At 36.7% G+C, this 13,790-nt stretch overlaps 1 protein-coding gene across 1 annotated transcript in view; it reads right to left on the bottom strand.

Annotated features, from left to right (window-relative positions):
• Positions 1 to 6,169: 6,169 nt before the first annotated feature.
• Positions 6,170 to 13,790, bottom strand: part of LOC104527890 (serine/threonine-protein kinase MARK1-like) — a gene marked incomplete at its 3' end in the record, with an annotated part of 15,192 nt that continues 7,571 nt past the window's right edge. Inside the window, exons 3-4 of the mRNA XM_010171724.1 lie at positions 6,952 to 7,155; positions 6,170 to 6,223 (exon numbers count right to left, since the gene is read on the bottom strand). Of these exons, the coding sequence (XP_010170026.1) occupies positions 6,170 to 6,223; positions 6,952 to 7,155 (258 nt within the window). The remainder of the gene's footprint in view (positions 6,224 to 6,951; positions 7,156 to 13,790) is intronic.

The raw sequence follows: 13,790 nt of genomic DNA, 5'->3' as shown, positions 1-13,790 counted from the left end.
AGAAGAGTTTCTAAGCAGGTACGTGGAAAACTGCAGTTCCTGCTAGACAACTGGAAAGGTATTTCATAACTTAACAGTATTAATGCTGGCATAAAAGCAATGAATGAATAAGCAGGATTAAAATATTATACTTCAATACATAAAATAATTTAAAATCTATTAAAAAAGACCATTAAGAAACATAATTTTACATGTAATGTGAATCACACAGTAATTGCAAAAATAATGTGCATTATTCTATTTAACGTTCTCACAGGACTGAAAAGTTTACTAGTTGGTTTAAGATTCAAATTGTGACAAGAAATTTTGTTCCATACAATACATATTTTTTTTGTTGCAGGAAGGAAAAAGCCTATTAGGAGACAGACATAGAAGTCTATTTTCCTGAAGACAGAACATTACTGACCTCTAGCCTGACGCAGATACTTCACTATATGAAAGAAGCATTTACTTGCTCCAGTTCCAAACAGAAGACATCAGCAAGACCCAAAGTATGGGCTTCAGTTTATTCCATACAAATGTCAATAATTATTTTATGTATATAAATTTTATAATTTATTATATATTCTGTTGAATAGACATTTTTTTCTGAAATCTGAAGCACATGTTCTTATGCAAAAGCAGGTACACAGTCCTGGTAGTCACTATGAGTATCTCAGGAGGAAGTAGTCTCAACCTTTTTGAAAAAAAGAAGCTATGCTAAGGCAAATTCTGAATGAACTGAACAAACACACAAGGTGAATTTGGATATTTTCCTGCTGGTTAGTGGCTCAGAGGTGGGTTTTTTGTTTGTTTGGGATTTTGGACTCAAAGGCACTTTTAATGTTGGTTGAAATGTGTGTCCACGCTTAAAGCAAGAACCGGACAAGGCTGAAGCAGCCCACTACTGAAACTACAGCACGCAGGGTCACCTTCTTCATGAGGAGATCCACGTTCCTCTGACAGTTCATGTTTTGCAGTTGTTGGTATTGGTTTCTGACAAGTTTCCAGCAGTTGTTTACCTGGTGCAGTTCTTACTCAAGTAACTAATGTTTTTAGACCTTCTTCTGAAGTAACTCGGGTACAGGCATCTTCCTAATTAGGCAGATGTAACTTACGTATTCCATAATACTGCTACATAAATAAGTCAAGCAGCTTGGCTAAAGCTGCTTGGTGTGACAGATACCTTCCAACGCAGGAAGGCTGCAAGAAAGAAACTGAAAAGCTGAAAGAACTGAAATAATGGAACAGCACTGTGTATAGAACACACACACAGCTATGCCACAGCTTGTGTAGTTCCTGACCCATACGGTAGGGAACCTTATTTGAATACAGATGTTCAAAACAGCAGATGGAAAGTGGGCAAATTAACTGTTTTCTGGAGTGTATACTCAGGATTCTATTTGATCCAGTATAAACACACATTTATACCAATTAAGAAAATGCCAAAGTTTACTCCTCCATCCTCCAGTTTTCTCTCCCAGGAGAGAAACAATCTAGGAAACCCCTGAATAATGGTAACACCTGAATAAAGGTGTTAACAGCATTCAAGTATTAGGGTAAATTAATTTATATTGCAACTCTGCATTCCATGAAGCACCACTTTGGGATAAATCTTAATTTTCCTCACCACTTTCCCCTTGTAGAAGTATACTGGTCATAGCACCTGTTACGTCAATACCAATGTATTTACAAATCAAGGTATCAGTCACTACATACCTCAGTAATACCCAGGATACCTCTGTACACAAAGGAAGAGATGTATTAAAGCAACAAGACCATAGTTATTTCTTATAGAGCCAAGTTTGTTAATTTTATAGAAAACTGGACAAAATAGTAAGATTAGCTTTCCTTTTGCTACAAGGCAAGCTGCAGGATCATATAATGATCCATCCTACTGTTAAAAAGTAGCACTTTCAGAATTCAAGCACACCTGTATTTTCTTGAGCAACACTGTACCGCTCTCTCAGGTGAAAGTGCTCTCTGACTTCTCTCCTCTCACCTCACCACACATTTATAGGACTGCTCTTCAATATTAACAAAATGCTATCATTCAAAAAAGCTCTCGAACAAGCATCTCCTTGTTGCAAACAAGTCGTAGCCTCAATAGCTTCACTTATAATGGAGGACAGCCAGCACCATACTCAATTTGTAGAACTTGTACCTATGGAAAAGGCCCAAAGCTTGAGAATTTGATTCCTGCTTTTCCGTTTTAATTTTTCAGGCACAGACGGCAGGAAGTACAAAGATCTTCTGTTGCACCGCTGCTAACGGTTCTCCTTCCTGTCATGTTGACATCTACATTTAAGATTTACTATTTTAAGTCACTACAATCAAACTAAAAATCTTCAGTTAACCAAGACTTTTTCTTGCTTTGAAACATGTGCTTGAATGCTTCTCTAGCTTCTAAAAAAGCATAGCTTAGGGATGTTGCAAAAAAGCATAGCTTTCAATAGGTAACATACTGAAATTGTTCCAAATCTTCTACTACTATTTTACTTCTGTCTTGCTTTTCTTAACAACAGAAAGAACCTAAGTTTGGGCTTTAGGTATGTTTCAAGACAAAAAAGAAGCCCACTGACCCCTAAAAAGGAAAAACCCAAAATGCCACTTGCTAATCATAGAATGGTCTGGGTTGGACACGACCTTAAAGATCATCCAGTTCCAATCCCCCTGCCATCAGCAGGGACAGGGACACCTTCCACTAGACCAGGTTGCTCAAAGCCTCATCCAGCCTGGCCTTGAACACTTCCAGGGAGGGGGCATCCACAGTTTCTCTGGGCAACCTGTTCCAGTGCCTCATCACCCTCACAGGAAGGAATTTCTTCCTAATATCTAATCTAAACCTACCCTCTTCCAGTTTAAAGCCATTACCCCTTGTTCTATCACTAACTGCCCTTATGAAAAGTCCCTCCCCAGGCCCCTTCAGGTACTGGAAGGCAACCACAAGATCTTCCCGGAGCCTTCTCTTTTCCAGGCTGAACAGCCCCAACTCCCTCAGCCAACAAACCTATTAACAAAAAAAAAGCACCTTCTGCTCCAGTAGCAGTTTGCAGAAAAGCAATAGAATGCTATTTCAGAAACTTCCCTAGTGCAGTCAGTACAAGACAACACTTTAAATGTAGCAGACATGCAAAAAATAGAACAGCTATTTTGATACAAATTGTAGTTATGATGAAACCCAAATACTTACACTAGGGAACAAATTACAATCATGACAGTGGAAAAAGCTAAGTCCATACAATCTGTTACTATCAAGACAACAAGTTCACAAAAAAAAGCCAGCTCTGTCTTCTAAACAGGTGCTCACTGAGTAAGATGGGAACCACGGACTGAACAAACTGAAAACAAAAGAAAAGGCAGTGCCCTTAATTCAATATTGCTTATCAATTTAAAGAGGTAGAGGTCTTGAAGCAAGAAATTAATATAACTTAAGACTACCACGTTGTATGCACAAGGACACAAAATTAAAAATTCACAAGGTCAGCTTACTTGTGTCATCTCCTAACATTTGATGGTTTAAGTTAAAATAACTATGTCTGTGAAGTACTCTGTCCATGCTATATGGTGTAAGTAACACTGGAGAGTGGCTAAGGACAAACTAAACACTTTGCTTTCATACCCGTGACTAACTGCAGACCCAGCCTGGGTGACACTTTCAGCAACTGAACTATGTGCTCAAATATTTCTGTTTACAAAACAGAATGGTGCACGAGAGGCTATGATGCCTCTACTCATTTTACTTAATTAGATCAGTAGCAAGTACTACAGCAAAACTTACTTGCACTTGGTATCCTTTATATTACAGAGAACGGAAAGCAGGTGGTTTTGTGAATGACCCTGTGCCTCAGATCACTACATATTTGTCTTGTTTGACTATAATCAATAGTGATTGATGGCCTACAAGTTTTGCTGACCTGCATCCAATTTACCAGCTTTGAAGTTCTAGAGACTGTACTCTCAACTATGCTAATTTAGATGGGTTCAATCTCAGGTGTGGTATTTTTGTGGCAGTAACATACTCCATTATTCCTCTACATTCATTAGAAAAGTGTCTGTTCCTGTTAAAACAATACTACTATCCCTGCTTCCCATTCCCAACATTACCTCCTGAAGAAAAAATTGACTAATTAACAGTCCTATGTACAGTATAACCCTAAAGATAAAATAATAAAAATTCACATTATACTGATATGATATAGTGCATAAAAAAATCACAAACTTTATGGAATAGTTCAGTGCAGAAAGAAAAATAAAGATGACTGATTTCATAGAACAGAACGAGAATTTCTTTTTTTATTTACAATACACAAACAACCTTTCAAAATAATGAAAGAAGAAATTCTAAGTATGCTGATGAACAATCCTCCCTCCTTTATTTGCTTTAAAAAATCCCAAAACTCTACAGTTGCTTGAGTGACTGTGCAAAAATTGGGCTTAAGCTTACTTAAAAGCTTTCAGGGAATTAATATTCAGCTTCATTCAAAATTCTCAGAAAACTGTAGGAAGCTAAAGACGTTTAGAACTTCAAAACAAAGATTATTTTTTCTGAAAATTACAATCAAGGCATTACAAAGGAAAACTTTATACCAACAAATTAATCACACTTTCCAGTGTAAGCAGGAGATGTATGGGATAAACATTTCTAGAAGTTATTGAAGAATGGAATTGTGGTTAAATCACCAAGTTTATCTTCTCTCCTTAGTTCTGCTATAAGCTGCTTCTAACTGTACCTAAAAATGTTTCTACTGTTATCAGCTTCCCACTCAAAAACAAGTAACAGCAGCAATGTCCTATTACATTAGTATTTTGTGTATTACTAGTGCAGTGTGACAGCATCTTCTGTAGGCTATGAAAGTTTCATTTATACTTTGAATGATTTATTGAAATACTATTGAATATTTTTGTATGAAATACAACTTATTTATCATTAAAGCAATTATCCCAGAATTAAGTTTTTCGTGCCTAGTTTTCCAGAAAGTTTTAACATTTTTTACCCTCTCATTGCTCAACAATGAGACAAACTCAGCTAGTTCTCCAAGTGTAAATATCACACTAGGTAGGAAGCAAGCTACGAGAGCAGCACAGGATTTCCCCAACATGCTCTGTCACATACTGCCTCTGTGGGTCCCTCTTCACTGGCTCAAACATTAACAAAGAGATTTGCTTAAAACAGGATACAGGACTTAAGGATAGCAAAGCATTTGCATGGACTCTGCACAGCAGAGGTTGAATGAAAAAAAAAAAAATCTTGAAAAACCCATACTCAAACAGAAGTACTACAGAAGAGAAATTAAAGCAAATAAATCAAAGAATAAAGATAAAACAAAGAAAAAAGAAATTAAAGCAAAGTTGTTTATAACTCCCCATAACCAAAGTTACACAATAAAATAAATGTAACAACAGCCAGAAATAGAAGAATAGCAAAAAGCCTTAGCCTCTTTCTTGCATGTTACAGCTACAGGCAGCAGCAGTCTAGTATTTGTAAACAAAAAATATCCCAAATTTTTATAATGGGCAACCTCCAGTAGGACAATACAACATTTCTGTGCTTCAGCCAAAACCACACAGACGTATAGTTAAACAGTAAAAAAACCCAAACAAAAAAAACAGGGTTTTGGCAAAACACTTGTCACAATGGTTATAAAGGACTTCTGAACTTCTATCTACAGGCACAAAGAACATTCTGATTACACTCAGCCATTTTGTCAATTCTATATACAAAAAGTAATTGCTAAAGGTCCCCTGAGTTTGATAAATATTTTATTAAAGTTGAAAGAATATAAAAACAAAAGTAAAAAATGACATTAAAGTAATAAAAACTATCACTCTTGTAAGTCCACAAAAAACAATTACTACATTAAAGAAAAAGCCAAGAAAAACACTATCCCTTACAGCATTTTGTCTTGATTATGTAGACAAAGTACTTGTGTACCTAATTAGATAAAAGTTTTTACTGTTAGCAAAGAGTAAAGCTGGAGGAGAAAGGAAAGCAAAGTAGTAATGCTCAGATAGGACCCTCACAGAACAACTGCCCTCAGACAAACTGCACATGCACATTATAGCAAGGATACCACTGTCTCCTAAGGTCATACATAAAGATATTTGTTTATTATATACTTTTGCCACTTAACTAAAAGATCACAGTTCAACTGTTTATAGAATTTCACATGTTATGCTATATACTTACCTTTTGCAGACTAGTAGGATTTAGCTGGGTTTTATCTATTATTTTCACAGCAACCTTGGGGAAAAAAACCAAACAAAACAGACAAGCATGGATTATTAAACTCAGAAAAATGTTTCAACAAAAATATATCTCACCTCTGTAAGCAAAAGCATAGCAGTGCCTATAAGGCATGCATGTATGTGTCTGCTGTTCAGCATTTCATCAAGCAAAATTGCCTCATATATTAGGATTTACCAGCAGCTCAGAGCTTTGCCACCAGATGGTACCACCAAGGGATCAGTTTTATATTTCTGTCAGTATTTGGACAGAACAATGTCCACTGCAAAAACAAGCCCTCCAAACACAAGATCTAGCTACGAATACATTTTAATATCACGGATCTATCTACCAACAGATTATCAATATCAATGAAATTTATCTGTCAATAGATTTCTCTTCAGTTTTGGAAATGCCTGGGGATGAACAGACCCCCTCCCAGACACAAACTATCCCTTGATGTGCAATGAACTTTTTGATCTCTTCACCAAGAAGTTTTTTTTAAAAAGGGGTGCGTGGTTGGAGGGAGAAAACTCAAGCACCTCAGGTAACTTTTCCTATATCCTGAAACAGCCTCTTTGCATCCTCCTTTATGATGACAAAAAAAAAAAGCTTTTTCTTCCATTCAGAACAGAAAGGTTAAAAAAAAAAAAAGAAATAGCAGAAGTACTTATTATAAAGATAGCCAAAGAGAATATGCAACACACTGTCAGCCTCTTTTGGGTTTGTTTTTTTGAAAGGCTTACCTCTCTTCCAGTAAGCACATGCCTTGCCAGTTTCACTTTGGCAAAATTTCCTTTTCCTATTGTTTTCAGTAAGCGATAATTTCCAATGTGAGGATGCTCTTCATTGGTAGATGTAATGGAGTTTCTACATCGGGGGATGTTTTGTCTGCTACTTGACTTGATAGGCTGGACATGTGGTTCAGTGTATCCATCCACAGAGGTATGCTGGAAGGCAGATAAAATAGTTGGAAATGTAGCTACTTGGATTTTAGACAGTTACAGCAGAATAGACTAAAAGCATAAAAAGGTGTAGAGGAGAGTAATTTATTTACTTTTACAACATAACTGGTAAGTTTGGATGTTAACCTAAGCAGAATATGCTGTCTTTGAGCAGAGTTTGATGCATATCTCAAGAAAAAAGATTTTACCAGCTCCAAAAGTAAAACTAGAGACACCTAGGCAGTAATCAACAAACCATTACAGACTTTTTTTTTTTTAATATGAAAGTATGTCAAACTACACACTACACCTCTATGTTGCACATAAACTTGTTGAATCATAAAAATATACAGTACAAGAAATATTTGTACTTTGGCATATTTGGAAACAAAGTTTCACTCAATTATTTTTTTCTTAACTTTCTTCACTCAAATAACATTTTGAGAAAAATACTTTTTCAAGGAAGCTTTGTTCCTCAAGCCTGGTTGCATCTTTTTAAGTCACAGAAGTTCTCGTTCAAGTAACAAACAATCTACATCTTTATTTAAAAATACAAATCTATTCTTAAAAAGAAAAATCCATGATATCTTATAAATACAATCTAAATCTCAAAAAGTCTGAAGAACTAAAAGGAAGTTATTTTTAATGCATGCCAACACATCATCCCACATTAAATGTTAGTCACCAAAATCTGCAGTGCTTCTGTACTCTTTAACTTCCAAGTATATAAGGGGCAAGATACAGATGGGGCTTGGAAATGTTCCAAGGAGAAACCAAAGTAACGGAAGATGTCAAAGGGGTGTTAAGTGTTTCTGTATTTCAAATGCTTCCTAATACTAGCAGTAGATGGGTACAAATGTTTAACAGGTAAAATTTAGCCTCTAATCTTTTAAGTTACAGACTTTAAGGCAGGCACATACTGTATGCAGAAACAGTGTCTTCTCAAACCAGTTTTTAGGTTTTGTAACAGAAAGGTACGCTTACTGCCAGCTCACTCAGTCCCTGCTGGGCACAAAGCACCAACACAACTCAAACACCACCTTAATATTTTCTCGCTATTTAATTCAATCAAAAAGTGGGTATTTCGATAGCTTTGTACAGAGCACTAACTGAGCCTGTTTCTTTACAGACCAAAGGTTTGTAGGTCTTTGACCTCAAGCTGAAAGCAGAGTCAGAAGGCGGTGGGAGGTTTGACTGTTTCTCCCAGTACCCAACCTAACGCTGGTCTACGCTGATCTCATCCATCATTCCTTATGCAAGTAATTATTTTCTAATACAAAACAGAATTCAAAGCAGTGCTTCCAACTTCAGTGTGCATTTACTACAAACTGAAGTCAAGCCCCTCCTGTAAACACCAAGGCTTACAGACAGTCCCACTGAGCCAAGCAGAGTTATTTCAGGTCATAAGCACTAGTAGAATTGGGAAAACTAACAAACAGCTGCAACACAACCGGAAAAAACAAGGAGTATACCACAACCAGAATGTTCTTCCCAAATGTAGCACAACTCTGCTTACATCACCTCCAGCATTATTAATTATTCACTATGGCCAGGAGAACAATCCTAAATATAATATTCTGTTTGTCTCTCTATTACCTGAGTCTCTCTGCAAAATACTACTTTACCCTCACTGCTAAACCATTGCCCAAATTACTGCAGAACCAAGCAAGCCAAGTATGTTTAGATTCAGTATCTCAGACAAATGTATTCAACCATGAAATAACACACTAGCATTAGTATTTATCCTTTAGAAGCACGTAATTAAAATACTTTCTGTGAACTTGGAAAGAGAGGATCAGAAAGACAGCTCCAGGCAAAGAGGCTTTGAAACATTCCTTCAACGTCAGACACTAGCCCTACATACGATAAACCAGAGCCCAAATAAAAGTCTGGCCTAAGAAAACATCCCACAAGATCAGTATTTGTGCCATGCTAATAATGAGTATTACAGCAGTACCCAGAGCCCTGTTCAGGGCTACAGCACTACGCTGTACGAGCACGCTTTAAAAGGCTTTGAGCCCTATCTATGCACACAATTAGATCTTCACTACTTGAAATACAATGCCTACCAGCAGCATTAGCAACCTGAATATCAATTGTGAATTTCAAACACTTCATGGGATTAGCTGACTTCCAGGGGATACTTGAAGGGATCTTTCAGATAAACAGTTGGATAGGCAAGCAAAACCAATGCCATAGGCAAAGTGAAAGATGGTTGCACAGGATAGATAATTTTAATGCATATTTAACAGGGAAAGCAGTTATTTAATCATAATGACAATACAACACAGAAACAAATCTGAAGAGAGGGGGGGAAAAAAAAAAGAAAGTAACAAGGTTCATGGTCATGATGATTCTGAATTTTCTTCTTTTTGTGACAGAAAAACCAAGCCCCTCTGGATAGTTTCTTAATTATTCCCTCTTAGACAGATTATCTTTGGAGTCAACCACTCTCCCCAACTATGCCCAAGGATGGCAGAAAAAATGCATAAAGAAGGTCAAGTTTCTTAGTTTGTGAGCCACATATATATACAAACACACACATATATAATTCCTGAATTTGAACAGCACTGAATGAAACTCAAATTCATGTTAAGTCTTGCAATGGGCGACTCCTTTGCACATAACCAGCTTACTACTGTTGGAAAGTACAGAGGAATTTAAACTAGAAATTCATCAACTTCTAGAAATCAGCATTCAATGAAATTGAAACATAACAAGGTTAAGATGCTGGGGAAAAAATTAAAAATCACATTAGGTCAAATAACAGTACGCTGAAGCTGAATTCCACAGATGCTTGCAAATAACCTCACTGTTTAGAAAGGCAGGCTACGTAGTTTTGAAATCTTTCTGGTCCATTACAATACGTTCATTCATTATGCATCAGCTACTATGTGGCTATTTAAAAATGCCATTTCAGAAGAACTACCTCTAAATTATGAGAAATTTTTCAGGGTGCTGGAAACAAGTGGGCTGTAAAAAAACCTCAACACTCTCCTTGAAGTTCACTGCCATCTAAAAACAATTCCAGCTAACAACCTACATTTCCTACACAGGGTTTTAATTAGGGATTCTGGTATTTCTCTAGATACCTTGATAATACATCTTATTATATATATAATATATATAATAATATATAAAACGTAATGGGAAATACTACCTTATTAGCACACCACAAACATGACTCCCTGTATGTTCAGTTTATGACAGTGTTAAATAAAATGTCTAGAAATCAACACATACAATTAGATGCTTCTTAAAATCAAATGCAATTTTAAACAAAAAAGGTGCAGCAGTAACGGAAGTTTAGAGCTGAAACAGTATATCAGAGCAGCTATTTAGGTATTTTGCACATTAGTCAAGTATTTAAAAAAAAAAACAAAGCAAAACAAAGCCCCAAACCTGTACAAAACAAAATCCATCACCTTCTCAGTAATCTCAAAAAAGTAATTTGAGCATTCAATTTTAGATCACGACTGAAGAGAGCTCAATTAGTACTTATTACTCCTAACTAGGTTTGTTTCTGACACAGTCCATTAGAGCTATCACAGAAAGTCAACGGCACTAAAATCACAAGAGAGTTAGCCTAACTATAGTTTTACAGTTAGTTATAGTTTTCCTTGTTCACCCAAGGCAGCTTTGCAAAAGCAAGATGACCTGATGCCCAGACACATTATCTTTGAGAAAGTGCACAAGAACTAACCCCACCAAGAAGAGGCAAAGCACGTGCTCCACTACTTTACTTACTCAGCATCCTTTAGCCACTTAGCTAGCCACTGGAGTAGCATTCTCACAGATTAGACACTGTAATTAAACTTACATCATCACATATATTAACTGCTCCTACGGCTTAGTCTTAAAAAGTCCCCAAAATCATCTGGCCACCAAACCACAGAGTCTTTCTCAGTCAAACAACACTGAATGTCCCTGAGTAACGGGGTAACTTCCACACATCGATCTGCCTACAAATACACCTCACTGAATTAAACAAATGTCTTAGTGCTGAATTTTCCCCTTCTTGAATTACTGCAAGAGAAGTTCCTTGGTACAGTCAGCCCATGCAAGCAAAGTACACACATTTGGTGATAGAAAAGGCAAATCATCACACTCCCTCTCTCAATATCATCTCCTGTTCTGAACTTAAGTTTCTTGCAGATAATTTTTATATTCATAATTCCAAACATTTTCAAACATGAGCATTTGTAACAGCTGTCACATTCTGCAAGGTAATCAAAATAGCTAGTCCAGACAGAGGGAGTCTGAAGGGTTTAGAAGATCATCTTCTAAACAGCTCTGATCTACAACAGCTTTGATTCACAATACAGGGGAAGGAAAGAGGAGAAAGATGAGAAGTCATGTCCTGGACGTCCTGGTTTTGTGTTTTAACTGCTTGCTGTGTGTAACTATTCCTTTAGGACCTAGGAGCTTCTAGCAAACCACCTCAAGCAAGTCTTTTTCTTTTGCTGAAGTAACAATCAAACTAAATTAGAAGAGTCCAATTTTTTGAAAGATCGTGGTAAATCTCAATGTAGAAAGCAACAGAAACATTCAGATCAGCTTGTTCTGCAGCACAGATCAGGTTTACAGGTATGAAGCACGGTGCAACTCTGAACTGCACAAGATGAGAGTACCTGATCCATCAGCTAGTGCCAGAAGAAGGGGATTCATTCCTCTTCCAGGTAAGCCTCACACCTGCACAAAACCACAGCTCACTCTTGCCACATGTACCCATCACATCATAACTATAAGCACCTCTGATCTCAATCAGAACATTAATAGAGCACTAGCTACTCTAATTTTTCATACTTCTCAGATGCATGAAAAAGAGCTTTGGAGGGAGCAATTTAAAAGACTGAATGTATGCACACATGATTCTTTTCATAATTTCGTATCAGCAATTAAATAAATATTAGATTGGAAATGCATGATAGAAACTTTGTTATTAAAAACATCCAATACCCAAAGCAACCACTCTACTGAAACAGGATAATTTGCAGGACTCAGCTCAAAAAAATTCAAGAAACAAACAAATACACCCAGTGAAGGAAAAAGTAGACACATGCATGTGCATCTTTCTGTTTATATCAGATTTGCATCACATATAGGAATCCCAGGAATGAAACTTTTGAATGAGCTTGAAGCTATCAGCAATAAGAAACAATAATTTTGAATAAATCTGGCCTCAGTCAAGCATATGGAAACATTTCATTAACTGATGCTGTAATTCTGAAAAGCATTTTATGTAAAACTTTAAAAACTACAAACTATAAATACTGAATTCAATATATAGTATCAAGTGAGATATAAACAAAGAATAAGGAGAAGTTACTTTGGTTTGTATCTCTTTCCTGAGATACAAACCAAAGTAACTTCTCCTTATTCTTTGTTTATATCTCTTTCCTTTTCTTCCCAATTGTAATATTCTGTATTAAAAAAACCCAAACAACAAAACCCAGCTCCAAAGCTAATAGCAAAACATTTCTATTGTAAGGTGAAATACAATCCCTTAAAGTCAACGCACGATAAAGATTCCTTTCTAAAAACAAACATATATGCTGGCGATAGGTAAATTTATGCTGAGCATTGAGTAAATCTCACCCTATGCTTGCTGCTGGGATATCTAAGCCCCTTCGAAGTTTTGGTGGGGTTTTTTGTTTGTTTTTTAAGTGCTCAACATAGCTTTGTGAGACATATCAGAAGTAAGTTTGCCAATTTTGAGACAGAATTGTTTTTTTAATCACAAACTGCACAGGATGCAATGTTTACAGCTCTGTACTTGAAGCAATCTAGGATGGAAAACAAAGCCCATGATCTACCAGCGCAGCACCATACAGAGCTGACATGAGTTTCAAAAGTTCATACACAAGGTTCTTCAGAATACTTGTAATTTTTATATGGCAACAATAACCTGTCATAAATCCTGTCCATGTTATAGTAAGCTTGCTCCCAATTTATTTATTTTAATTTAACACAGCAGTAATGTCATATGGAAGGGCAGAGTCATTATCACATGGAATTGCAGATATTTAAAAGGATTTAAAAAAAAAAAAAAAAAAAAAAAAAGCACTGGTCCTCCCCTGAGAATTCAGTCAAAACATTTCAGAAAAACAAATACCTTCATAGCATTAGATCAGGTCCTGTAACCTGAACTCAGCTAACACGTTTCCTCCTCTCCCTGGGCCTGAAGCCCTCAGCCTGGCCAGGCACGCAGGTGCAGAAGAACAGGACCTTCCTGCCTTTGTTCCATTTCACTCACAATTGGCACAGTTATTTCAACCTGGCACTTTCCTTCCTGACTCATCCCAAACACATAAACAAGATTTTCCAGGGCTAATTCAGGACAGTCAGCTTGTACCATCTCCCTGAACTGCTAAGACAAAACTGAGCCCTCCTTGTAGCCGAAGTGAAAACTGAGACAAGTCAGCTAAAAGCTGCTGCCGTAAACCACAGGTGGAATTGAGGGGAGGAAAAAAAGTATTCCCTAAAATTTCCTTACTCATTTTTATTTGTCATTTGGTATAGTATCAGCAGCTACAGTCAGCCCTACCCAGCAAAAGAGTAAAACCTTTCCTATGTTGTCAAAATAAAATGGTTTACAGCTCTCACCCACAAAACAACACAAACCTGTGTTTTGGAAGAAA

Source organism: Antrostomus carolinensis, unplaced genomic scaffold (genome assembly GCF_000700745.2).
Source record: "Antrostomus carolinensis isolate BGI_N321 unplaced genomic scaffold, ASM70074v2 scaffold16407, whole genome shotgun sequence".
NCBI classification, from domain to species: Eukaryota; Metazoa; Chordata; class Aves; order Caprimulgiformes; family Caprimulgidae; genus Antrostomus; species Antrostomus carolinensis.
Note: the sequence above shows the minus strand (reverse complement) of the source record. Positions and strands in the feature narration are given on the sequence as shown.